The following is a 26692-nucleotide window of genomic DNA, read 5'->3' as shown; positions in this document are numbered from 1 at the left end:
TTAATTTAAGATAGTTGGATTGATTCTTACTTTAGTTTAAATCTTAAAATTATTAGATTGTCAATAAATCTTTAAATTGATTTTCTCTTGCACGTTAATTTATACGTTTTCTGTTATGTTTAGTTTCATGGTGTATTTTTAACGTTTTAAGCACTTATTCAAGCGAAGATATCGATAAAATGGACGAATATATCGTGACCAGAAGCAAACAAGGCATGTGATCACCACGACAACGAATCTAACAAGCCGGTGTCCGCCAGATTTTTTCTTGATGGAGGCAAAAAACTAGCTCCTGCCGACCCACCATTATTAATCAAGTCTAACCACTATAAAAAAGGCATCCTCCTCTTTTAACCTAAGGTCATTTTTAATGGTTACCGCGCTAAAAAATAGTTGTTTTTAGACATTAGGGTAGATGGGTGGTTCAAACAGGCTCTCTAGGTCGTTTTTTTCTACTATTTGTAGATGTCTATAAAAGGTAGCATTGAAGAGTCTTCGCAGATAAACTATTATTAGTGGTGTAGGGTTTGCTCGCAAGGTCATGTTCTCATGGAATGGTCATCTTCAGATGCCCGGTTCGTCTTATACTTGTAGCCGGTGGCTTTAAGAATGAAGAAAACATGCGATCTACGTTTAGATACTAAGTCGAAACTGTTTTGTGTTTCTTTCTCTTTGAATCCTTTTCTTCTTGTTTCCTTTTCTTTTTATTTTCAATGGATTCAATACTAATTAGTGAACATAACTTGGCCCTCGCCTCTTCCCTTCTCTTATTTTCTCTTATCTGCTTTTCCTTTAAGATGTCGTCTTTTCTAGGGTTAGGATAGATGTACAGTGAGGTCAATCAGATCTATAAATATATTTGTAGTATAACTGATATATAGAGGCGAATATGGTGTTAGGGTTGTTGTTTATGCACGAGTTTCTTTGTCTGTTCTTGGTTAGTCGTGTCAATGTGTTAGGGTTTTGCTGGGTACTGTAAATCTTTAAAGCTGAGATGGGTGATGGATTAGGGAGTGGAGCTCCTTGAAGTCCAATAGAGGTTCTTGCTGGGTAGATTAAGCTGCTAAGCTATGGATCCACAGTCCTATCTATCAACTGAAGGATAGGTTTGCGGCTTGCATATCTCAGGAGCTTTATTGCCTAATGTTAGATCCCTTTTTGGATTGAAGGGAGCTCTAAACCCATAACCCCTTCAACCTTCTCTATCTCAAGTCTTTTGCTAATGGTTTTTGTTTCTCGTATACTGTTTTGCCTGGGACTAATCCTTTAATCGTTGTTTGAATCTATTTTGTGCTGTTTGTAGTAGTTAGTTTTCAATTCTTTCCCTTTACCATGCCTGTTCTTCGCAGGGAACTGACTTACCTCGGTTGAAGCACTTATCTTTGCTATTATTGCTAGTGGATGCTGACTGCATTTATAAGTCTGCCGGGATCTGTGATGTGTTCCAGGCTGATGGTTTACAAACTCGAGTTCTGATCACATGCAAGTCGGGGAAATTTATTTGCCTGTTAATTTTCTGATTAGCAAGATAGACCCTTTTACCGATTTCATTTTCTGCTTTGTTATTGGTCATCCATGTATCAACAGGTCTATTATCACCGTTAAATATGAGAGATGTCTCCTTCTCATGGAAGGGAAATCTGTAATTTTGTTGCCACTGGGGAGTTGAACTTAAAACAGATAAATCTGTTATCCGAATCAATAATTTTGGATAACTACATTACAGATAATTTGATGAGTCATTGTTTATATGCTTGTCATCCTACATAATGCGATCTGAGTACAAGAAGTTTATTGGCATGCTGTTGCAGGTCACCAAATATGAGATCTAGTGCTAGTATGGATTGTTTTCACGCTTGTTCTTGTTAAAGAGGATGGGCTTTTGAGTACAACAGAAATTAATTTTATCAAAAACCTTGGTAAAGAGTAAATTTTGGTTTGTCAATGTTCACCATAGTGTGTGTGTGTGTGTATTAATTCACACTTAAAATGTTCTTTAATGAAGCTAATTTTATTTATTTGTCATAGTTGATCAGTAAAAATTAAGCGTGGGTTTTAATTTAGAAGCAGTCTATGAAGTTAAAAATTAAGGAGATTAATTAGAAGAAAGCAAAGATAATTAACTCAACTAGCAAACAATTCTTGTAGGTTTTGATCCCTTCCTGAGCAGGAAGGGTAGATGATGATGCTCGAATCCTTTAGTAGGTGGTTTGGATAAAGTTTTGGGTAGTAAGATAGATTTGGAAGGAGTATTTGAACTTTTGTTTATTTGGAGTGGAAAAAAGAAGTTTTATTGATTTTTTTGGCTTTTACCATTGCTTTATTGAATTTATAACTATTTGATGGAATAGACTGAAGTTTGCAATATTACGAGTTTAAAAATATTCTTCATATGTTGAGTAAATTTGTGTGTCTATATATATATATATATATATATATATTAATTCACACTTTCAATGTTCATTGTTTAAACTATTTTTCTATATCTTTTGTCAAGTTAACTAGAAAAAGTAAGTGAGGGTTTAATTTAGTAGCAGTCACTAAAATTAAAAATTAAGTAGATTAATTAAAAAAAACAAAGATATAATTAGCTCAAACTACTACAAGGTTCTTGTAGGTTTTGATCAATTGATCAGTTCCTAGGCAAGAGAAGGGTAGATAATGATGATGGATTTAGGTAGTTTGCATAAAGATTTGGGCAATACTAAATTAGATTTAAGAGAAGGATTTTTAACCTTTTCATCATGAAAGTTTAAAAAAAATAATTTAATTTTGTTTTTTATTATAATCATTCCAACTTATTATTCTAATCAAACTTGATTAGAAAAATAAAATAAAATAAAAAGAAATCCATAAAGATTTAGGATAAGATGTAAACAATAATGAGAAAGAGATCTTTTTATTCAAGATTAAAAAGTTATTCTTGGATTTTAGGAGGGGAAGAGATTATCATAAGAAAATAAAGATTGTTATAATAAAAGTTATAATAAAAGTTAATATAGTGGAGGATGAAGAAGCTACAATGATAAGATTCTTAGTTGTTGATTTGTAATATTATGTTGAGTTTAAAAATATTTTTAATATGGTGCTATCAAGATAAAGAGGTAATTGAAAAGAAAAGCAATATATACCAAGAAAATAATTTAGATTTTGTTTTAGCTTAGAGGTCAAATTATAGCAGAGAAGAGATTACCACATCAAAGCCAAATACTATAGGCAACAAAGCAGAACCATATAATGTTTGGAGGAAAGATTTAGCCACAAACAAAAGGTAAAGCCAATAACTCATCTAACTATAATCGTGAGGAGTAAACATATAGTTTTGTAATGTCTAAACAAAATGATTATGGTTATAAGTGAGCATGGAGAGATTGAATTTGAAAGTGACATTAAAAAATGATGAGATACGACCATTTAAGGATTGTAGTGATGTTGAGTATCCAATTGAGGTGAAAGCTTTGGTAACTAGAAGATCACTTAACATTCATATTAAAAAGGATAATATAGAGAAATAAAGAGAACATATTTCATACAAGATGCCAAATAAATAATAAGATATGTATTATGATTATTGATAATGAGAATTGTGCTAATATTGCTAGTACTACACTTATTTGAAAATTGAATCTGAACACTATTAAACATGAAAAACTTTATAGACTTTAATGGTTGAATGATTGTGGAGAGTAAGAATTACAAAGCAAATGTTTATTTCTTTTTCAGTTAGAAAATATAAGGATAAGGATTTTCATGATCTTGTGCCTATGCATGCAACTCATTTATTATTGAGGAGACTTTTATAATTTGATAGAAAATCCAAGCATGATGAAATTAAAAATAAGTATTCTCTCGAGTAGGATGAGAAGACATTCTCATTTGTACCATTATCCCTTAGAGCAATTGAAATCGAAAGGAGAAAACGAAGAAAAAAAAGGGATCAACCTTGTGAGGATGTGAGGAAAAGTCAATTTGACTATGAGTTTCTAGATCTTTATATCCATAGGATTCATATTAGTTAGTATCAGAGCCAAGAGAGAAGGTTAGATTTAGCCAAAATAGGAATTAGTAGTGATTCAACCAAGAGATGAGAGAAGAAAGGAGGGGCAAGAAAATAAAAGTGTGGGAAAAAATTAAAAGAAACATGTTAACTTTTATGTAAAGGAGAGTGAGATTAAATAACTTATTTTTCTAAGTAAAGGAGAGTGAGATTAAATAAGCTTATTTTTCTAACATGTCTATGACTTTACTTGTGAATAAGAATGAAAATTTAATGCTAAAGACCTTGATCATTATCTTCTTAGTGTTTGTGTTTTCTTATTATAGGATTTTAAGGATATTTTTCCTGATAAGGTTCGTAATAGGCATGTCAATTGGGTTGAGTTCATAAAAATATTCCCATATGTGATAAAGTAAAAGCAAGGCAAGGAAATTATAATGGTTGATGCACTATTATGGAGGTATGCACTTCTTTCAACTTTAAATGCTAGATTATTATGATTTAAGTATGTGAAAGATTTATATGTTGAAGATGATGATTTTGGCCAAGTATATAAAGCTTGTGAGAATTCAACATTTGACATTTGTTTTTAGGGTTGATGGTTATTTGTTTAAAGAAAAAAGTTTATGTGTGTGACTAATTGTTCTATGCATGAATTGTTTGTTCGTGAAGCTCATTAGGGCAATTTAACGTGATATTTTAGGGTTGTTAAGACTTTGATGTTTTGCATGAGCATTTTTATTGGTCTAAAATGAAAAGAGATGTGCAAAGAACTTATGATAGGTGCATAATATATAGACAAGTATAAAAGTTTTTCTCATGGTTTGTAAACTCATTTACCAATACCTAATGAATCTTGAGTTGATATATCTATGAATTTTGTTTTAGGTTTGCCATGTCAAAAAAGGATAGAGATTCTTTTTTTATAGTTGCAGATAAGTTTACTAAGATGATATATTTTATATCTTATTATAAAGTTGATGATGTAACTAATATAGTTGATTTATTATTTAGGGAGATAGTTCGGCTTCATTGTGTTCTTAGAAGCATTGTTTCTGATCGTGATGTTAAGTTTTTTAGTTACTTTTTGAAGGTTTTGTGAGTTAAGTTAGGAACAAAATTGTTATTTTCTACTACTTTTCATCCACAAACAGATAGTCAAACTAAATTAGTTAATAGGACTTTAACTACATTATTAAGAATCATCATTCAAAAGAATTTGAAAAACTAGAAAGATTTTTTTTTTCCATTTATAGATTTTTCTTATAATAGGAGTGTGTATTCTACTATTGATTATTCTCGTTTTAAAATTATATATGACTTTAATTCTTTGACTCATTTGGATTTATTTCCTTTACCTATTGATGAAAGAGTTAGTCTTGATAGCAATAGAAAAATACATGTAGTAAAGGCTCTCCATGAAAAAGTGAGGCGAAAAATGCAAAAAAAAAAAAAACAATGAGAAATATGTATTTAAAGCTAATAAAGGGCAAAAAATGGTTATTTTTAAACTAGATGATTGAGTTTGGATGCATATGTAAAAAAAATGATTTCTCATCAAAGAAGATCAAAGTTGATGTCGAGATGAGATGGATCATTCCAAATTCTTGAAAGAATTAATGACAATGCTTATAAAGTGGATATACTAGGTGAGTATGTTGTTAATGCTATTTTCAATGATTCTAATCTCCCTTTAGTTGATGTAGATGATGATTATTGGATGAATTATTTTGAAGAGAGAAGGGATGATATGGTTAAGACTACACCAAATGATTCATTAGAAGTTTCAATTAGACCAATTACAAGATCAAGGGCCAAGAAGCTCAAAGATACAATCAATGGTCTTATTTAGAGTATTTGGGCTAAGGTAAATTTCAAGAAACCTACAACTTCAACAAGTGATAATCAGACCTTAGTCAATCTAATCTATATGCAAGAGAGGCCTAATCCATCTATAACATATGCCTAATTATTTTGCAATGGTGGGCTAATTAATTTCAGTAGTTAGAGGCTTATTTTTCCTAATATATAATTTTGCTCTAACAATTATAATTTTTTTATCTAACCACTGAATTGGACTAGAATTTTACCAGAAGTTTCCAAAGATCTTGTCCTATATTGATTTAAAATTTAAGGGCAATTATACATCAAGAAAGCCTTTATATAAGGTCCAAAATCTACTATGCATGAATTGTATTAGTTTTCTAGTTGATTTAAGATTTTTTTTCAATTTTATTTAAAATTATTTTATTATTTTCCTAGCTTTGTTTAAGATTTGTTTTACCTATTATAAATAATTTTTTTTAGCTTGTAAAAATAAATTAATAAAAGATGGATTGATTACTAAAAAATAATATTATATGTGAGAGTTTGCTCTTACTCTTCATTTCTTATGGAACTACTCTAACTTATCAAAGAATTAATCGAGCTTCGTGGAATCTTATGTACTTCTAGTTCATGTCTCTTTATAGGTGATAGGTGAAGGTTGGGTTTTTGTAGTCTTGGTGTCTTAATACAGATTATTGTTGTATCAAACTCACTTACAAGCCTGGATTTAACTTTATTGAGAAGTATTGATTTGATTGTGGATTTTTTAATCTTTATATCTATGGGGTTCACATTATATTTTACTAGAGATCCTAAGATCAAGGTTTAAAAGAAAAACTAAGTTACATGGCACTCCTAGTAGCACTCAAAATTATAATTTCCTTCATATTTTTGTGATGAAAAAAAAGGTGTTAACTATAACATAATAAAGGTAAGTTATGCTCTTAATGATTTTCATATTTTGTTTTAACAAGTGTATTGTAGCAAAATACTTCTAATAAAGATCACTTATGAATTGAGTGAGAAATGTGGTTGAATATTTGAGAATTTTAAAAGGTTGAATTTTTTTAAGCATTTATGAAACTGAGAGTTTCTTGGGGCTAAAATGAACATCACTATGAGAACTAAAGGAAACCTTTATTAAGATAGCTATGTGAGTACTATTATCTTGGTTTAAATAAAATATTGAATGATTCAAGAGATCACATTCACTAGTTAGTTGAGTAAATCTGATATTCTTCATTAAGAAATGTTTAAAGTTAAAAGCTACCTATTATGATGTAGTTATATACCAATTCATTATCTCTCTATGATTCTTTAAGTCTTCGTATACTAGTCAAACAACTTTCATTCGTTAAAAGGATTGTTAGGATTGTTTTAAAACATGTTTCAATGGCACATTTAAGGCCATGTTAAAAGTTCCATTCGCTTTTCAGGTTAAGAATTTGGTTAAAATTATTCTCTAACAAAAGTGTTTTAACATGAAGTATTAATATGTTTTTTTAAAAATTATGAGTAAATAAGAAAACGATCTTAAAAAATCTTAGGTTTGCATGTTTTTGTAAACTCAAGAATCTATAATCTTATATTTAGATATTACAAGATATTCCTGTAACTTATATGTAGTATAAAGTTGAAGAGTTAAAATAGGCTCTTAGGACACCAATATTTAGAGGTATGAGGCCTTAGGCTAATAAACATTGGGCTTAAGCCATATACAAGCGCTCACTTGACTTGGTACAAATCAGTTCAACTCGCATGACATGACACTAGTTTAGGACTAGGTTTGAGGTCTGGCCTTGGATTTGCTTAAAAATATTTTTTACACTAAATAAATAATTTTTGCCAGCCTATAAATAAATTGTCTAAATAATAACCTTCTTATACTTGAAAAAATTATTTTCCAAGATAAAAATATTTGGTTTTAAAAAGCAAAAAAAAAAAAAAAACTATCAACTTTTATTTTTTTATGACAGGTAATTAAGATAAAACAACAATAATAACCACAATTAATATTGCATCAGTTTTGGTTTTAAAAATCAGTATAAAAAAGAGTTGAATGAGAGATGTTCTGTACACCAAACAATAGTTCTTTTGCCTTCCTTTCCCTTCTACGTTTCTAGTCCTTAAGCTCTATTTTCTTTCAGTCATTCTAGAGCTTAGGTTTCTCTATTTTATTTAGTAATTCTAGAGTTTAGGTTCAAACTTTTCATAGAGAAATTTTTTTTGTGTCTATTTTTAAGTTTGTAGACCTTAATCAATAATACAACTAATCAAGATGGTGATATTAAAATCATGAGAGGTTGATTATAGATAATTTGTTTATGCCAAATGACAACAATAAAGCTTTAAGGACAAATGATACAATTCTTAATGACAATGTAATTGAATGCAAAGATTTAGATATTAAGTATATAAATCACTTTAAGTAAGATAATATAAGAAGATCGTTCCTCAAAGATTATTTACTTATTAGCTATTGAAATTATTCTAACTCTAAATTATTTGACAATAAGAAACAATTGAATTTGTGCAAGAAGGTTAATAGATAAGCAAATTAAAATCAAACAAAAGCATAATAGTAAAAAAATTCATTAATGGACATAATTTCTCTTGAGTAGAATTGAGCCCCCATACAATAACCTACGATATTTCTATGCGAGTTTAGATGCATATAAATACATTAAGTTCTATAATATTTCAAGACAGTTCATATAGAGATTTTTGTCTTTCGATCAATTTATGGAATACATTAGAAGAAGCAAACAACATGCATAATCTCTTAATATCAACATGCACAATAATTTAGTTGAATAATGAACAATCACAAGGCATTAGATAAAATGATGCACACTCAATAAGAATCGATAAATACTTTAATAATATAATTAAAAAAGCTCAAGAATGTCATGTAGAGGCTATATCATAGCTTTATTAATAATATTTATCTCATAATCATATTATTACAAAGCAAATATTTATAGAATTTATGGTGAATGATAAAAAAAAAAGAAAAAATTATAAGAAACAAATATTGTTTAGATTGAGTTTCTCAATCGTTGACAAACTTTAATTCAATCATCTTTTTCCTCCTCTTACATCTAATATTGAATTGAAAATTTCTATCAGCTTTGATCATTTTCTCTTCTACCCTAATTCCCTTCTCACTTGTCATCCCTTTTGAGAGAGAGGCTTGTAACAATTTCCCTCCCCTAATAGCACCCTTGTCCTTAAGGGAGAATTCATGAAAGCTTAGAGAAAAATCCTTTATAAACTCTTAGGTTGCCTCAGATGGTGGTAGGCCCTTCAAGAGAACAAGGATTCGAGTGGCAGTCTAATTATGATGCTTTACCATTGTTTTGTCCAACAATGTTTAAGGTTAAGGCATTGATTCACAAGGCATAACATGTAACTCACCATACACCCTTTTATTCCTTACATGTCACTTTAATCGTGAAACATGAAAAAAAGGGTGGATTAAGACAAATGAAGATAAATCTAGTTTGTAAGCCACTACCCCAATCTACTCTATGATCTTGTATGTGATAAAATACTTAGCTGATAATTTGTGAGACCCTTTAAACCATAATTTTCTGCATGTATGGATGCAATTTTAGGTATACCCAATCACCAACATTGAATGTCCTTTCACTTCTTTTCTTGTTTGCCAACTAAGTCATTTTTTTGTTGAGTTGAATTCATATTTTTCTTGATTAATTTGAGCATGTTCTCTCTCTTAGTTAATAACTTATCAACTGCTTTAATATTAAAATCCTTATAAAATTAAGGAATATGAAGTGGAAGAGCCTGACCATATATAACTTCATAAGGAGTACACCTTATAAAAGTGTGGCAATTAATATTATACCACTATTATGCTAGAGAGAGCCACCTTGCCCATTAACTTTATGTGTTTCTATTTATACACCTCAAGTAATTCTCTAGGAACTTGTTAGCTGCTTTAGTTTTCCCAATGATTTGGGGGTGATAAACAATGGAATAGTAGAGTTTCGCTTCTTGATAGGCAAAAATGTTTCTCCAAATTGGCTTAGGAACACAATGTCTCTATCTCTAACTATAAAGGCAGATAAACTATGAAGTTTGTAGACATTATCCATGAAAGTAATGGCTATTGTAGTTGCAAAATAAGGATGACCAATGGCCATAAAATGTTCACATTTACTGAATTTATCCATCACTTCAAAGATAACCTCTTTTCCTTAAGAAGTCCTTCCATAAAATCCATATTGATATTAGTAAATGGTACTTAAGGAATGGGTAAAGGTTGTAGTAACTCAATAGAGAGCACACTCTATGTCTTATTGTTTTTGGTAGATAGGGCATCCTTTCACTTACTGCCTCACTTGCCTTTGTAATCTTTTTCAATAGAATAGGGTTTTCACCATTTTAGCAATCATAATAGCTCTAAACTATCCCCCTTATAGTTGAATCATGATGCATATAAATTAACGTGTGTTAGAGATTATAATAATTATCGACTACTATCTTTCCTTTCTTATTCAAGTGGTTATTCACCCATTTGTAATGAGGGTGAGAACTAATGTCCTTCTGTAGATCCATCATAATGCCTTATATAACACTATCTTGTTCCTATGACTTTTTTTATCTTCTCCATGATATTGGTAGAAATTATAGACACCACTATAGTAAATACTTCATAATTAGAGTTCATGGAGAGAGCATTAGTTGCTATTTTTTTTTGTACTCAATTTCATAGTCAAACCCTAGTAGCTTGGCTAACCATAAGTGCTAAAAAGGATATGATATTTTTTGTTCTAGAAGATACTTAATGCTAACATGATCCATTCAAATCTTAAAATATTTTCCCTACAAGTAATGTCTCCACTTTACCATTGCATATAGTATAGCCAAGATCTCCCTTTTATATGTACACAGGGCTTGTTGCTTTAGTCTTATAGATTTACTAATATAAGTTATAAGGTACCCCTCTTGTATTAGCATTGCTTCTATGCCAACTCGTTTGGCATCAATCTTTATTATAAATTGCTTGTTTAAGTCAGGTAGTGCCAAAACAAGAGGTCGAGTCATGGCTTTCTTTAGAAGTTTAAAAGCTTACGTTGCTTTCTTAGTCCATTCAAAAACATCATTCTTTAACAATTATGTCAATGGTTTACTTATGGATCCATAACCCTTTACAAACCTTCTATAATAGTTAGTGAGACCTACAAATCCATGTAGCTATTTAACTGGTTTAGGTAAAGGCCATTCCACCATAACTTTGATCTTTTATGGATTAGTAGATGTCCCCTTCTTAGAGATAATATGACCCAAGTACTACACTTGATTATTTCTAAGAACATACTTGCTTTTTTTTACTACTAGTTTATGAACCCTTAGTAATTCAAACACTATCTTCGGATGTTCTAGGTGTTGTGCCATTAATTGACTATAAATGAGAATGTCATCAAAGAACACTAACTTTCTAAAATGAATTCTAAAAACATCATTCATTAAGGTTTGAAAAGTGGCATGAGCATTAGTTAACCTAAAAGGCATGACTAGAAACTTATAGCGACTATTATGAGTCTTAAAAGTAGTTTTAAACATATCTTATGAGGTAATTTTGATTTGGTGGCATCTAGATCTCAAGTTTATCTTGGAAAACATAAATGCACCCATTAATTCTTCTAGTAACTCATCCACCAATGGTATAGAAAATTTATACTTGATAATAAGTTTGTTAAGAGCCTTATAATCTATACAAAGCCTTTATGAATTGTACTTCTTCTTAACTAATACCACAAGAGAAGCAAAATGACTATTGCTTGGCTAAATTATCCTTGACTCTACTATTTTAGAAGCATTTTCTCTATATATCCATTTGTAAACCAAAGTATCTATAAGGCCTCAAATTAACAGGTTGAGCTCCCTTCTTAAGAGCTATGGTATGATCATGAGATCCAGGGGGTGGTAACCCCTTGGGGTCGTTAAACACCTCCTGATAACACTTCAACAAATTGTATAAAGCATAATTTCTTTCCATATTAGGCACCAAGGTAGCAGATATAAAATATATTGTAGTGTCAATATCTTTAATAACTCTCAAACTACATATTTAATTTCTGCTAATTGTAAAAGGCTTTCCAATAAACTATTAAGTTTCTCAAACTTGATGGTTTGTAGCTAAGTATGATTATTGCTCTTAAACAACATCTTTTTACCTTGCCACTTGAAGGATATCTATAACTCCCTGTAGTTAGATATAAAGTCATTTAAAATGGCCAACCACTGTGTTTCCAACACCATATCATAATTATTTAAACCTACAATGAACACATCAACTTCAAAATTCACTTTTTGTGTTCTCAATTTAAAATTTTTACATATAGTTCTGCAACTCATTGTTCCCCCATTAGTTGCCTCTACTATCAGAGGCTTATGGCTACAAGATTACATTATAACATATTAGTTGTTTTAAAGTTGAGGAAATTATGTGTGCTCTCTGAATGCACCATAATGAAGATTAAGTGATTATCAATCTTACAAATCACTCTCAAAGTGTGAAACCCACAATGCTCTCCAGAGCATAAATGAAGATGTGTGGAATGACTGCTTTAGAATTAAACTCATCCACCTTAGCTTTACCTTCTTTAGTGTCTTCCTCATCATATATTATACAAAGTGAATAAAGACTTTTATTTTTACTTTGCTGCCCAAGTACAAACTTCTAATCACATAAAAACATAAGCTTTTTATTCTTCTTTCCTCAAACTCCACTTCTAATCACATAAAACCATAAGCTTTTTATTCTTCTTTCCTCAAACTCCCTATTCTTTAAAAATTTGGTAGATTTAACAAGGACTTTGTTAACAAGGTTGTCAAAAATACTTTTTTGACACGACACAGAACATACAATATAAACTCGAATTGTAAAATCACAAGTAAAATATTTTAACTAAAATCGCAAGTAAAATATTTTAACTAAATCGCAAGATCCAATCAAGTAGTAAATAATAGTATAACACAATTAAAATAAAAGTGAAATAAACAATACAAATGTCCAAACATCTTAAAATACACAATTCAAATAAAAATTCATACATGTCCATAAAATTTCATTAACTAAAAGTTAACAAACCTAAAACAAACATCAAAGGTTTGTCAACACATCCACAGAGAATAATTAATAATCATAAGACTCCTAAACTTACTCTTATTGTCAAAAGAAAAAAGGCAAGAAAAAAAGGCATTTGCCCTTAACACTTCACAACCCATTTTATATTTTCATTATTTTGTTCAGACTTGTAAATTATCGGGATGAAACAGTAATCAGCCATTTCTACCACGCCATAAGTTATTGACTAAAATTAATTAACTCATTTTAATTCAACAACTCAATTAATCAAACTCATTCAATCAATCAAATTCCAATTCTAACATCACCAATATGATCATAACTAACCAATCACAAGCCGTCTTCAGCTATATTTCAATAATTCAATAACGGCATTTTAAGTTCCACTCCAACTTCAACCAATGAAAACCAAAGAGTAAAAAACTTTCACTCAATAATATTCCGACATGAATGAGCTACAATAATATTCCTTCAGCCCCATCAGCAAATCATGTTGTTGCAACTGGAAAGAAATCTTGTGTAAGTGTCTCAGTCTGTGTGAATAATTTGTTTAAAATTACAGTAAAATTTCTTGAGCTGGTAATACGAAAGGGCAACCAGTGGCAACAATACTTGTCTAACAAAAATGGAGGCAGTCGTGAGAAACATATAACTTCCTTGTATTTAACTGTTTTGAATCTTCTAATGTTGTATAAGCTTCGTGAACAGCTTTAACATCATGATTAGCCATTCAAAGATGGGAACAGAGATTGCCACTACATATCCAGTTAAATGTTTTGAGCCAGAGAATTAGAGATCCGACATAACTTGCTGGATTATTAACATGCTGGTAATAAATCATGTTGTTGGTAACAAAATTCCCCCATGTAAAATGAAATCATCAGCAAATCACCACATTCAATTCTCTCATATAAAAAGATCCTAAAGATAAGTTTCATTTTCCACTAATCACAGCATCTAGATTATTAACATGCTGCAGGAACCCAAAACTAAAACTTTCACCAGAATCACCACCATTATTCATATACCAGACGAGACAGAAAAAAAAAAGCTTGGGAATAAATTCTTACCTTCATCTCGTAAAGAACGCTCTGGATCTCGATAGCAAGCAAAACCAGCTGAGAAAGTGGAGAGTGGAGAGTGGAGACAATTAGATTCTAATCAAAGGCGCTGCTGGAGAGTGGAGAATGGAACCAAATCAACCGATTTCTTAATCTACTGGCGATTTGGGGAAAGGGGAAAGGGGAAGGGTGGAGTGTCGGGTGGCGGAGTGGCCAGTAGGGACTGGGAAGTGGGAGCTCGTGGGAAAGGGGAGTGCTGAGTCAGCACAGGCAACAACTCTTTTAAATTTCATGTGAAATAGTGATATTGGTACGCATTTAATGTTTTTTACTAGTTGGCCCGATTTTATGCGAGTTTGACCAAGTTTGATTGATTTTACTGGTTTTTGAGTTTTAACCCCAATTTTACACGTTTTATATGTTTTGACTCGTAAAATCGTATGATTTTACAAGTCAAAACACGTTTTTGACAACCATGTTTGTTAGTATAATTTTAGGTTAGAGTGGGTAATAGGCCATTTTAATAAGGTTTTAGTCTGTTAGTGATTAATAAGGGTGAGCTTTTATAGGGAGTTTGATGGGGATTAAGTTTGATTTAGGTAGTTTATGTTGTGATTTGGAATGAGTATTCAAAGGGATTTTGATAGGTGCATCTATAGAAAAGGGTGTTTTCTTGTAAACAAGCTAGGTTGTTAGCTTATTTTAATGCTTTAAGCTCAAACATCTTGACTAAATTCTTGATTTCAACCTCAAGACCTCCTATAAAGAACACCAATACTTGTTTCTTTGTAATCTTTGCTCTATTTCATAATATGTTAAAATCCTGAATGTATGTCTATAAATTCTCCATGTATCTAATATCCAAAAAGCTTCTTTAATGGGTCCTTCTAACCCCCAAACCTAGCACGTAATGCCTCCATATATCCATTCCAAGTTACTTCCAAATTTCTTAGGCTTCTCATGAAATTTTTGTGCCAATAAAGGGCCACACAATCAATATAATAAGAAGCCAACCTAATATTCTCAAAATCCTTAACTTCCACTTCAAAATATTGATAACACTTACAAAACCACTTATACGCATCCTCACCGTCAAAGTTAGGAAAATCATATGTAGGTTTATATTCCTTGTAGTGGTTATGCCTTTATTTACAAGTCAGACCGATTTTAACAACAGAATCACCTTCATGAAAAACTTGTTTATCTTTAGTAGCACTAGTTTCACCTGTTAATTGCTGTAAAGTTTGTAAAGTGAAAGTTTGTTGGTAAAACCCATTAATAAGATCTTTTAATTCCCCAAACCTAGCTTTATGACTAGATCTTGTATTTTCCAGTTTTTGCCTCTATGAATTCAACTACTTCATAGCTTGCTCATGTTTTTGTGCTTGTTCCTTACTGATAATTTCAAGGGAATCTTTGAGCCTTTTAAAATCTTGGGACCGGGTGACAGGGGTCATTTCTCAAGTCCACATAATTTTTGCTCTAATACCACTTAGAACAAGCTTAATAAGAATGGTGCCTACTTGGATTACTTCCAAGTATTTTTATGAAAAGGAATGACTCGATGCCAATGCCAGAAATGAAAACAGAGTGTATACAACTAACACATAGAAAAAGAAAGAATGAGAGATGAAGGAAATATGAGAGATTATCAGAAATTGTTCTTTATTTGGATAATCATTCTCTCTACCAAATTAGTTACAAATAAATTTAAACAACTCTTCTATAAATTTAAGCCAAAACATGGAATTAACTATAAAACTCATTTAAAAGAAAAGAAACTAAGTAAAATGTTGTGTTTCATCTAACAACAACAATAATTCTAATGGTCACCCTTTTAAATCTCGTATGCCTTAATTCTCTTCTCATATGACATCCCTTTCAAGAGAGAGACTTGTGACATGATTATTTATTTTTGGATCGATTTTTTGGTTGTTTGAGGCATAAAAGGGTTTATGTAGGTCTCTAGGTTGTTTTATAGATTTTTTTTAGGTAAACAAAAGGGTTAAAAAATATATTTTTAGGAGTGAAAAACCCCTACTTATTTACTTGGTGATCCATAGGTCGCTAACAACTGGAGATGTAGATGAAAGGTCATCTACGTCACCTAAAAAAAAAATTGGTGTCGCGTCATCCACTCAACCAAGTAAGAAAAAAAAATTGTGTTGGTGCATGGGTTTGCCCTTGCTTTTGGACCTAGGAGATGATCCATTAGATCCAGGCTTTCAGACTCCTTTTAAAAGGGCTTCCTTTAATTTATTTATAACTTTATTTAAATAAAATAGAAGAACTTATTTTTTAAAAAAAATCATACACTAATTTTATTTTATTTTTTAGAATATGACAAGACAAATTTTATCGCTTAATTTTATTTAAAGAATAGTTTTTTCTATAGAGTTATCCTGGTATTATGATCGAAATTGCCAATTTAGTGGATTAGCCTGAGTAGACTAGTTTTTTTGTGTTTTTTTAAAATTGATTTTCTCTCGTCATTTTCTTACTTCGACAATGGGTTGATTAGGAACTGACCTTTGTATTTTTTTTTTCTATGGAGTAATTCTATTTTCATGGCTCGGTCACGGGTTTAGCCTATCTATTTACCTATGATTATTCAAGTTGCTTTTTTTTGGGCTCTTTTTTTAAATTGATTTTTTTTTTCATCATTCAGTATTTGGTTTATTAGAATTGAGCTTTCTATTTTTTTATATTTATATTCTATAGAGTTGTCAAGATCTCATGACTTGAATTATATGTTTTGCTAGTTAATAAAGGTTGGCTCTGGTCAATTCAATATATTACTGTCTTAATATTTTTTTAAGAAAAAACATATTATTTGATATATCACAATCTTAATATTTTAAAAATATTGTGTAATTTGCATTAGGTTTTATCTTTATATTTTTTTAATTAAAAATAATAATTTTACCCATGATACAAAAACAAAGGAGCTAGTAAATGATCTAAGATTGGCTCATTTAACTAAAACTTATTTTAGGTCCGACGAGCATTCTCCAAACACATCACAAACCAATGAGAGCGGAATGGAAGGCCTTTTTTCTCCTAACGCGAATTTGGTCTCTTTTTTGTTTTGTTTTACTGACTTCAAGTCCTTGACTGTGGGGTGTTTTATGTCATATTGCCAAGACGACCATTAAAATAATTTAGCAAGCATGAATTAAAATGACTAATTCAGGACGTACAAATTTAGAAAATGATTGTACAATTCAACCGCTTTGACAGGTAGAGCATGTTCAATGGATACTCCTATTCATTGAAGACCAGAATCACTGTTTTGGCCAAGATTTCAGCTAGTCCATTAGTCATCCCTAAACTGACAAATAGGTTTTAAACTTCCATCATTCACTCGACGCTTCACATTGGTTTAGAAAATTATTCGATAAAACAAACCCTAAATGATAGTTTAGCTGATTAAATTTTAAATTTACTCTTTATTAATTACAAATTACAACTGAAAGCTTATATAATTATTAATTTTAAAGCTCGTAAAATTAGTTAAAGTATATGCAAACTGATCTGAATACCCATATTAATCTAAAAAAAATTACTCGGATGGCAGCCACTTTGAAAAAGGAAGCGCCTCATCAGAAATGGTAAGAGCAGGTTCCCTTCAAGCATCTTTACCAAAAAAAAATAGCAGGCCCACCAGGAGAGAGAACAAGATAGTCGCACAACTGAAATGAAATCTCTTCAAAGACATGCCAGATAGGGACAAAACACTCTTGTGCTTCATGCATAGTTTGAGACTTTCTACTTCTGTCATTTTTCCAGTTTTAACAGCATAAAAAGACAGCATCCGTCCCAAAGCAAATGACACATGACAATGGTAGAGCACTCAATGAAGATATTAAGAGTTAATAAAGAATTACAATTTCAATGAAATATCTTTTGACTCTCTTTTGAATCCTTTCAAGCAGTTCACATTTGCAGACCCCAAGCCTGGTACCATGCAAATTTTAGCGCCGGCACCCCTTGTATGAATGCCAAAACTCAAAAAAAAGGGGCATGGATTAGGATACAATCATGCTCACTAGTCTACAAGGTTGTTTGCATAGAGGAGAGTGAAGAACAGTTCAACTTCTGGTACAGTCCGGATGATTTTGATAAACTGGTTTTGGCTTGCTTCACGGAGTAACGATGGTACCATCTGCATAACTCGTGATAGAAGTTTTGCCAGTGGCATCCCCGATGTTAGACTGGCCCCAGTGGACTGACACTGAGCTTCCATATCCTCCACCAGTGCATCCACTGCCACTTTCAAAGATATTCCCATGATTTTACCAAATTCAGCACTGCAAGGGGAAAAACAACAAATTCTATTTTAAAGGAGCCCAAATAGAGTTAGTTTTATTAATTTTCAATATCTCAGTTTTCAACTGCTACCAGGCAAGCCAAGCACAAAAACATCGAAGGCTTGTAATGAAGGATTATTTCAAGGTTGATAACAACAAGCTCTTTAATGTTGTAATGTAAAAAGACAACTGTAAAGAGGGAAAGAATCTCCAGATACTGAAATCCCAGAGCAGCAAGCACAGGTCCATGCAAGCAGGAAGCCACCAACAAAAAAGTGGGAAGGAAAATAGGGAAATGACACGGGGGGGGGGGGGGGACTTCGGAAGTATTTGCAGCAAAAAGGAAAGGATCTGAGAGCTCAGGGGATTATTTCAATTCTTTCCCATGTCATGACACATAAACTATGGGATAATGAGAAAGGACATCCATAGAATGAAGCCGACCTAAAGAAGCAAGCCAAAGGATGAAGGAATGCCCTGGGACATGGCCCGAGAACCAGGGTAAATGGTGCATAGTGTCTTCGGGTCTGGTATCCTGGAGAGTCTCTCAAGCTGAATCAATCGTGAATCCCCTTGAAGAATGACCTTTCCAGGCATAATGATTTAGAGAACTGATATAGGGATGGAAAGGAACTGAATCCCATAAAGGTTGCAGGTTTGGACTACCAAGAGGATATGACCTTGAAAGGCAAGAGAAGTTCTCTAAAATCCAAAAATTTTTGAGAGAGAGAGAGCAGTGTTGTCGAAGCCATAACTCCTCTGACCACCGTCGGATTTTGCTAATTTTCAGATATGTTGTTCGATTCAACACCAACAAGACTAAAAATCCCCCACACACCACCCCACGACCTCCCCAAACCAACCCTAAACTGAAACCCACCTTACCCCACACAAAAAACCCACCCCACCACCACCCAAAACTCCATCACGAAACAAAAAACCACCACCACCATCAACTCCCCCTAGCACCTCTGACCAGCCAAGAGGCTCTTGGGCTGATAAGGTGAAAGTGTCAAATTCTACAACCCGAGCTAAGATTGCTTCATTCCTGAAGCAAGATACTAGCACAATTTTGAAAATTTCAGACCATGTTGATGAGAGCACATCGCGATGGAACCGTTGTTTGGTTGGATTTTTTTGGGTTATGTGATGTCTTACCATGCAGTAAACACTATTGCTTTCCGAGTTCGGAAAGACTTTGGCCTTGACAGTGTCATGACAACCCAACAAGGCTTCATGATTTTCCTGTTCAAAGGTGAGGATGATGTTTACTCAGTTATGGAAAAGAGTTAGGAAGTTGAAACATTTAGGGTCTTAATGGCCCATCAAAACATATAGTAGTAAAGGCTTGGATTAACAAGCACAAATTGAGTTTTATTCGTTTGTTGGAGACTAAAGTTGCCTCTGATCAGATGGGAATAATCCCTCTTCTATGCAATTTATGTCAAATGTCTTGGATGCTATCAAGTGTAGTATTCTTATAGGATGGGGCCCTAGAGAAGTTCACATGTGAGGTCCTTAGCTTGGTTGATAGGTGCAACTTTGTGGTCACTTGTGTCTATGATCTCAATACTCCTACTAGCCATCAAGATCTTTAGGACTAGTTGAGACAACATGCTCTTGCATTTCAGTCTAGACCTTGGCTCATCTTGGGTGACTTTAATGTGATTATGAGCTCTATGGACAAATAGAGGGGTGATCTTTCTTGGCATGGATACACGGGTACTTTTGGTTGTTATGTGCAGGATGCAGAGCTGGTTAAAGTTTCTTATTCAGGGTTGTGATTCACTTGGCATAATAGTCAGCATAGTAGGAGTACTATTCTTGAGAAGCTCGATTGGATATTATTCAGGGAACTCAGCTTGGTTCTCTGTTTGGCCAGCTACATACTCTGATTTCTTGCCCAGGGATGCTTATTGGCTAAGGAGGGGTTGGGGTGTTCAATCCATCTCAATTGAGAGAATTGAAGATTACAACCTCTGCTCGTAAGGGAATTCCTAAGCAGTTTGAGTCAACCAATACAAAAAAGTCCTTGACGTTTGCACTTCCAAGCAATGTAATCATGTAACTAATTTTCCACCCATGTGTAAATTACATGAGTAAAAATAACTATATTTTTTGCCTGACACCTAATAAGCCCCTTTTTTTTGCTCTCTAGAACAGAAAGATACCTTGATAGCACTGTTCGTGCCTCCACCATAAGCTGATCAAAATTTGTGCTATTAGGAAGGACCGTGTCGTCAATGCTGGAGCTTGTGCCTAGTTTGTAGTGCCCACTATCTTCAGGCATTAAGTAATCTATCCATTGATGTAGACTTCCCACGCTCATAAACTTGTCAAGTATTTGCATGACAGTTTCGTGAAAAGATGTGGTGTTGAACAAATCAATCAACTTCTTTCTGCACGGATTACGGTTATAAGCAATTTAAGCAACCGTCCAATGGTCAAAACATTAAACATTCCGTCTAAAAGATGCTTCATGTTTGCATTTTTCATTAAAATGCCCTTTCAAGACATTAGCTTTTTGTTCACTATGCCAGATGTTGCTGTAACAATTTCATTTAATGAGTGATTCTTGATTTAATGAGCCCCTACCCATTTGCTTGGGAGTTGTTCTCATGTGCCTAAAGGAGTCTCTGATGATGTGAACTTTTTCATGCAGTCAATGAAGTGTGAACAAAGTCAACATAGTCCAGATTCATTCCGGATTGACTGAGAAAATCATGGAGTTCCAAGTTTCAAATTTAGTTGAAAGATTTTCAGTTAATTTCTGACTTTTTCATGTTTATTTTGAAAAGTGAAGACGAAATCATCAGAAGCAAACACACATCACTATCCACTCAGAATTTTCTGCATATGATGTTGCTCCATTATTTTAATCTATACAATGCACCTTCTTGATTTAAGTAGAATATTACTTGATGGAACATGCATGCCATTTTTCAAACAACATGGAAACACTTACCCCTCAATAACTTCTGTTACCACAGCCTGGATATTTGAAATCAATGCCAGCAGGCCATTATTAGCAAGAAAATCAGCACCCGCCAAAAAATTTTGCTGGTCATCCCTGTCAATGAGATCAACATTCTCCTGCGTGAAATGAATGAAGTTGATGAACTTAAGAAAAATGACAAGACACTTTAGAACATCCAGAAGCAGAATTAAAAATACAAAAGGCATGAACATATGGTCTACCAAGAGTGTATTATAGTGTTTTCAAAGTAATAACCAACCACAATACCCATCAAATACCTAACTGGGTGATAAAGGTTAATTTGAACAGGAATATAAAATATCATAAAAATCCAAAGATATGAAGGGACAACGACCAAAAACAAATGTTTACATCAAAATTGCAGAGCAATAAGTTTAGCAGGTCTATATAAATTGTTGGCTCTCCATATCATCACGCCGAACCCCCCTCCCCCTTCTTAAATCTTTTTGATGAATACTTATTTATAATGCACTTCCATTGATGGCTGAATAACTGAAAATGTGTCTCCATTTTGGCGTTGCTCAGGTTGAGGTAGCATAAAGATGACGGTACTGATAAGAAGAAAAAGATGCCACAAAAAAGGTATGCCACAACTATAATGTATGACACCCTAAGCAGCATGTACATCGGAGCACTCAGAAAAAGTCAGTTGAACCATCCTAAATTCAGCATTCTCACTTACTGACAAGCAGAGGACCCATTAGAGGCAAAATCATTAAACCTTGAACGAAACAGAACCACAAGACGTGTTTTATTATCATAGATGGCATAACTTCAAGAATCACTAAGACCTCTCCCCATTGCTTCTCTAATCACCTATAATGTTTTCCATCTAGATGCATTGTTACACATTACACAAGCAGCCTAAGAAGGAGGAATTAGGACTATTGGTAAAAACTTTAGCTCAAGAGATATTTTCATTTTATGCCTTCAAGCCAATGACCTCAAACAAACATCTGCTTCTAAGATACCAAGTCAACTATTGAATACCTGTTCTTCTTCATTTGTATTGGAAGAGGTGGAATGCAAACACAAGGAGAACAAGATATTCTCTACAAAGTATAAGGAAAAAAGAAGAAATAAGGACAAAGTCAAAGCACTATAGCACATCAATCCTGATGCACAATTGAGGAGACTCCTCTAAAAACCTCCAAAAGCTTAAGTCCATAAAGAGAGGTCAGGAAACAATTCCATCCCAAAGTAATTCCTCAAAAGAGTTCATTCATCAAATGTTCTTGAGTTCTTTTCCATCCAAATGCTTTGATGCATGGCAAACAAAGTAGAAATGCCACAGGATTTTACAATCTCCCATCCCTACTGGAGCCTAGCAAAAGGACCCAACACGCATTATTAACAATTTATCCATTAAGCTCAGGACCAATACCACCCAATGTTTATAGCAAGTCTCCTGACAGATCCCATGCCATTGGACAAAATATTGAGAAATAATCAGAGTATATATTATATTGTAGGCAGACTTAACTCATGAAACCCAGCAAAGACCCAGAAATATACAGTCACTTGTACAGGTAACAAGTAGCTAGTAGCTACTACCTTATGAGTTGCTTAGGAATAGCATGCAAACAGGTATGTTCTTTACGATGTGAGAAATTAAGTATATATAGATACAAGGGAGGGGGCTTTTTTATTTTTATTTTTTACAAAAAAAGACTATGAATTGAGTGCTGGAGTTCTGCCGAACAAATTCTCACCTCTCTTCCTCCCCAAGAACAAATTCCTCTATGCATAAATTCTCACCCCTCCTCACAGTCTCCAAAGCCAGGAGTTACACCTTCATTTTATCATCACATCCCAACAGCCTTCCAAAGCAAGACATCACATAACTCATTTTTCAGCGCTATCCAGCATCACACATGCAGAAACATTCTCCTGCCTGCCGATACAATTGCTGACACACAGTTTCACAATGTATGTGAAGGGAATTGACAAAGGGGCTCACAGGTGGGAAAACTAAACACCAGACTTACATTTCTTATATGGAAGATGCCTCGAGGATTGAAACCTTCAGTAAAAACAAAGAACATTGACCTCTAAAGCCATATAATACGCATAGGAGTTGAATGAGGGTCTCAAATAGTGATCACATCATTCCTATACCAGAGATAAAAGGCATTATTCAACAGCTGTCCCAGCTCCAAAATTACAAATATAGACCTCCATCAAAACAACCATCCAGAAACCAACCATTTCTTAAGCTCCCACTTCAGTACATTAATGCAATCTATTCATGAATTACAATTTTAAAACATTATTTATTCTTATCCCAGTTTCTCGAGAAGAAAAAATTTAACTACTATGTGTATCAGATGATAATTAATAGATGTGCTCCTCTGAACGCCTCCCGCCTCCCCAACCATAGTGGAGGATGTCACAAGTAAAACCTGTCTTCATCAACAATTCAATTTAACAAAAGCCTGGACTATCTCGGTAGATAATCGGTTCTCATAGGCCAGCTATTGTAAACTCTCCAGAAGTGAGCTCTTAATGAATGACTTCAGATCTCCATTCTACAGAACATCAAGAATCTGGATCATGTACTTAGTTAAACAACTTCAGTCTTAAAACATTAATCCAGAAGAAGTGTGTGTTTGGTATTGAGGTACAGGTGCTTTTCAAAAGTGTTTTTCGCTTAAAAATATATCAGAATGATTTTTTTTTTCAGATTTGTTTTTATTTTTTACATCAGCACATCAAAACCATTCGAAAACACTAAAAAAGCATCAATTTGATGCTTTTTCAAGCTAAACGCAAAAACTAACAGCCTCTAAGTGTCGTAATATACTGTACTATACGGCTCTTTCTATAGGAAACCAGAATATTCTACACAAGCCTAAAGTCTAGACTGACCCAAATGCCTTCATGAACATAATCAAGAAGCATAAGAGTAAAACAATGTGTTAGGATCTGTGATTAATGCCCAGGCTCAAAACACAGCATTTTAACATGGTTCAGCAACTGTCTACATCCACGGAGCAACTCATTTCATTATATAGAGAGAAAATTGCAATCTGGAGGAGAAGGAACACCTCATCTCAACTCCCAATTCTCTCTATCTCTCTGCTGCACAACTGCAGCTGCTGCTACCCACTAAGGCATCTCCTTCTACTACATGTTTTGCTACTTATTTCTCTGCTTGCCCATGCCTCTATTTATAGATGAAAATGTGGGTGGGGGGGAGGACATCCCCATTTTCAGCCACTGCTCCTGCAACAATGGCAGACAAACCAGCCATTATTCCAGCCTGTTTTCAGCACATTATTCAGCCTACTTTAGGTGCCTATCCAGCTGGTTTGTGGGTGTTTTTGTCTCCACACTCAACACAACAAGCATTCAGTAATTCAACTGTGGTGACAACTGGCATCTAAATACGGATCTGCAGATCCCCAATTCTGCTTTTTGGATTAGTTCATGGTCTGAGAGTACAAACCTTTTCACAGTCCAACTAAGTCAATGCAGCTTAACAACAAAAATAATAAAGACAAACATTAAGGAACGGAACAGTATTTTGGTTGGTTACAGAATGTAAACTTCATTCTCGGACTAAATTGCTCTTTGAAGAAACCCCTATGATTAATCAGCTCAGAACATATTTGCTTAACTGACATACTAATAGCAATCTGTAACCAAATAACAATTAGAGGGAATCTCAGCGATTTTCAGCACAAAAGTCAAATGCATAGGACTAACTAACCAGAGAACAGCTATCTGAGATTATAGCACGACTGAGATGCAAATGAAATTTAACAAAAGTTGCTTGAAGAAACACTAATAGTTCGGACAAATGATGGTTGTGTATGAGCATGAATATTAAACATGGGAACAGAGACAGAATGGATCTTACAAGTAAAAGTGAGCTTCCAAGGCCACGTGCAGTATCAATATACAAATGTCTTCCTAGAATATTTACTTGAACTTTGATATATAAGCTAAGTATTGTCACAGCCCACAGCGACACCACCATTTGTGTGAAACCTGGAGGAACCACACCCGTGAAAAACATACACTAAAATGTAACTTATAGAAATGCAGTAAAAAAATAAAGATATATATCATATGCACCGTGAATAGGCAGAGAGAATAAGTAGCAGCATACTTAGGATTTTGAGTCTGTCCCACAGTTCAAGTTTCTCTGAAGAGGTAAGCGTGTATGGCTTACCCTTCCCTTTCTGTAGCCTTTCAGTGAGCTGTGAAAGGTCCAACTCTTCCGCTATCCTACTTCTTAAATATTGCATTGCATGAGGCAATGTTGTTGTATCAGCTATTAATTGCACATTCTCGAAATGGGCTTGCAATCTATCAATACAAGTCATAAGGTAAAGCATAAGGATCAACAGAACATTAATAAGAGAGGGGGGTGGGGGGGGAGAACACCGTATTCAATTTCTCTTAACTGGGCCTTGATGAGTTCATCATTTGCCCGTTGGCGAGCAAGTTCTCTTTCCAGATCAGCGAGCCTCTGTTCGTGAGCATTGTATAGTCTATAAAGAAAATACCCACTTCCTAAAACACCTGCTGTAATAAGAATTTTACTCCTATGCCTTCTCCAAAAATTCCTAAGAAACATTTCCGAAAGAGCGAAACAGTTATTCTAGCAAAGATTATGGACGAAATAAAGAAAAAGACGCACAACCAGAATAATACAAGTAAAAGCACAAAAACAATAACATAGCCAGAACTCCCACATAAAGATTGATAGATATGAGAACCCATTTGAAGAAAAAGATAATTAAAGCAATAAAAGAGCAAGTTAGCATAAAACCAGAAGATTAAACACAAAAACCAACCTTAAAGAAAGCATTTTTGAATACTATGTTGCTATGCAAACAACCAAGAGCCCATCTCTAAGTCCATAAACCATTCAAACCCATCAGTTATAGCGTAAGTCGCCGGCAGGCTAATGATAACCTGCCTTTAGGCAAAGTAAAAGGTTATGCTCTTATCTAAGAGCATGAGTTCGTAGTGATGGAAAGAGAAGGGAAAAAAAGAGTATCAATAAATAATTTTTATTACAATAGCTACCAACAGCAAACACCATAAAGATGGTTGTTGAGGCACCGGGATTGGAAGTAATACTTTTGAGTTATGTTTCTGTACTCTTTTTTGCTATTTCCAGGATCAAACACTCACAAATGTTCCTTTCTTTTGGCTTTCTATGCCTTAACTAGGAGTTTTTTTTTGTTTGGTGAAAATTGAGTCAAAGCTGCTGTATACGCCTATACGGCTAATAATTCTATCATCCTTGATCTTTTGAAAGATTTACAATTAGTCCCTTAACTTTCAATATTGAGTTTAATCATTCCTGAACTGTTTTATTTTTTGAATTAGGTCCTTCTGTTGATTTTTATTGTATGTATACCATCT

The 26692-nt window shown here is 33.4% G+C and overlaps 1 protein-coding gene and 1 long non-coding RNA gene across 3 annotated transcripts; one reads left to right on the top strand and one right to left on the bottom strand.

Annotated features, from left to right (window-relative positions):
- The first annotated feature begins 318 nt into the window (after positions 1-318).
- LOC18103694 (uncharacterized) lies at positions 319-1749 on the top strand. Its single transcript, XR_002976984.2, has 2 exons — positions 319-575; positions 1350-1749. It is a non-coding gene; the product is annotated as an uncharacterized LOC18103694 (long non-coding RNA).
- Positions 1750-17726: 15977 nt separating this feature from the next.
- On the bottom strand, positions 17727-26470 carry LOC7493501 (peroxisome biogenesis protein 3-1). Of its 2 annotated transcripts, XM_002317850.4 has the most exons (7): positions 26116-26466; positions 25723-25884; positions 25425-25624; positions 25173-25303; positions 21278-21405; positions 20484-20711; positions 17845-18312 (listed from the first exon to the last, which is right to left on the bottom strand). In XM_002317850.4, the coding sequence occupies exons 1-7, from the start codon at positions 26127-26129 to the stop codon at positions 18051-18053; spliced, it is 1125 nt and encodes a 374-aa protein (XP_002317886.1). In that variant the 5' UTR covers positions 26130-26466; the 3' UTR covers positions 17845-18050. The 2 variants fall into 2 exon arrangements, with proteins under 2 accessions (XP_024437711.1, XP_002317886.1); XM_024581943.2 differs by lacking the exon at positions 20484-20711 and having other exon boundaries at positions 17727-18312; positions 26116-26470.
- Positions 26471-26692: the final 222 nt, after the last annotated feature.

Source organism: Populus trichocarpa, chromosome 12, assembly GCF_000002775.5.
Source record: "Populus trichocarpa isolate Nisqually-1 chromosome 12, P.trichocarpa_v4.1, whole genome shotgun sequence".
Taxonomy (NCBI): domain Eukaryota; kingdom Viridiplantae; phylum Streptophyta; class Magnoliopsida; order Malpighiales; family Salicaceae; genus Populus; species Populus trichocarpa.
This window is presented reverse-complemented; position numbering and strand designations above follow the sequence as displayed.

Bases quoted from the DNA above. Each gene is read 5' to 3' on its own strand.
- LOC7493501 (XM_002317850.4), bottom strand. The intron at 25,625-25,722 runs GTTAAGAGAAAT...TTGTATTGATAG, and splicing joins GATGAACTCATCAAGGCCCA to ATTGCAAGCCCATTTCGAGA. The intron at 20,712-21,277 runs GTAAGTGTTTCC...TAATCCGTGCAG, and splicing joins GTAACAGAAGTTATTGAGGG to AAAGAAGTTGATTGATTTGT.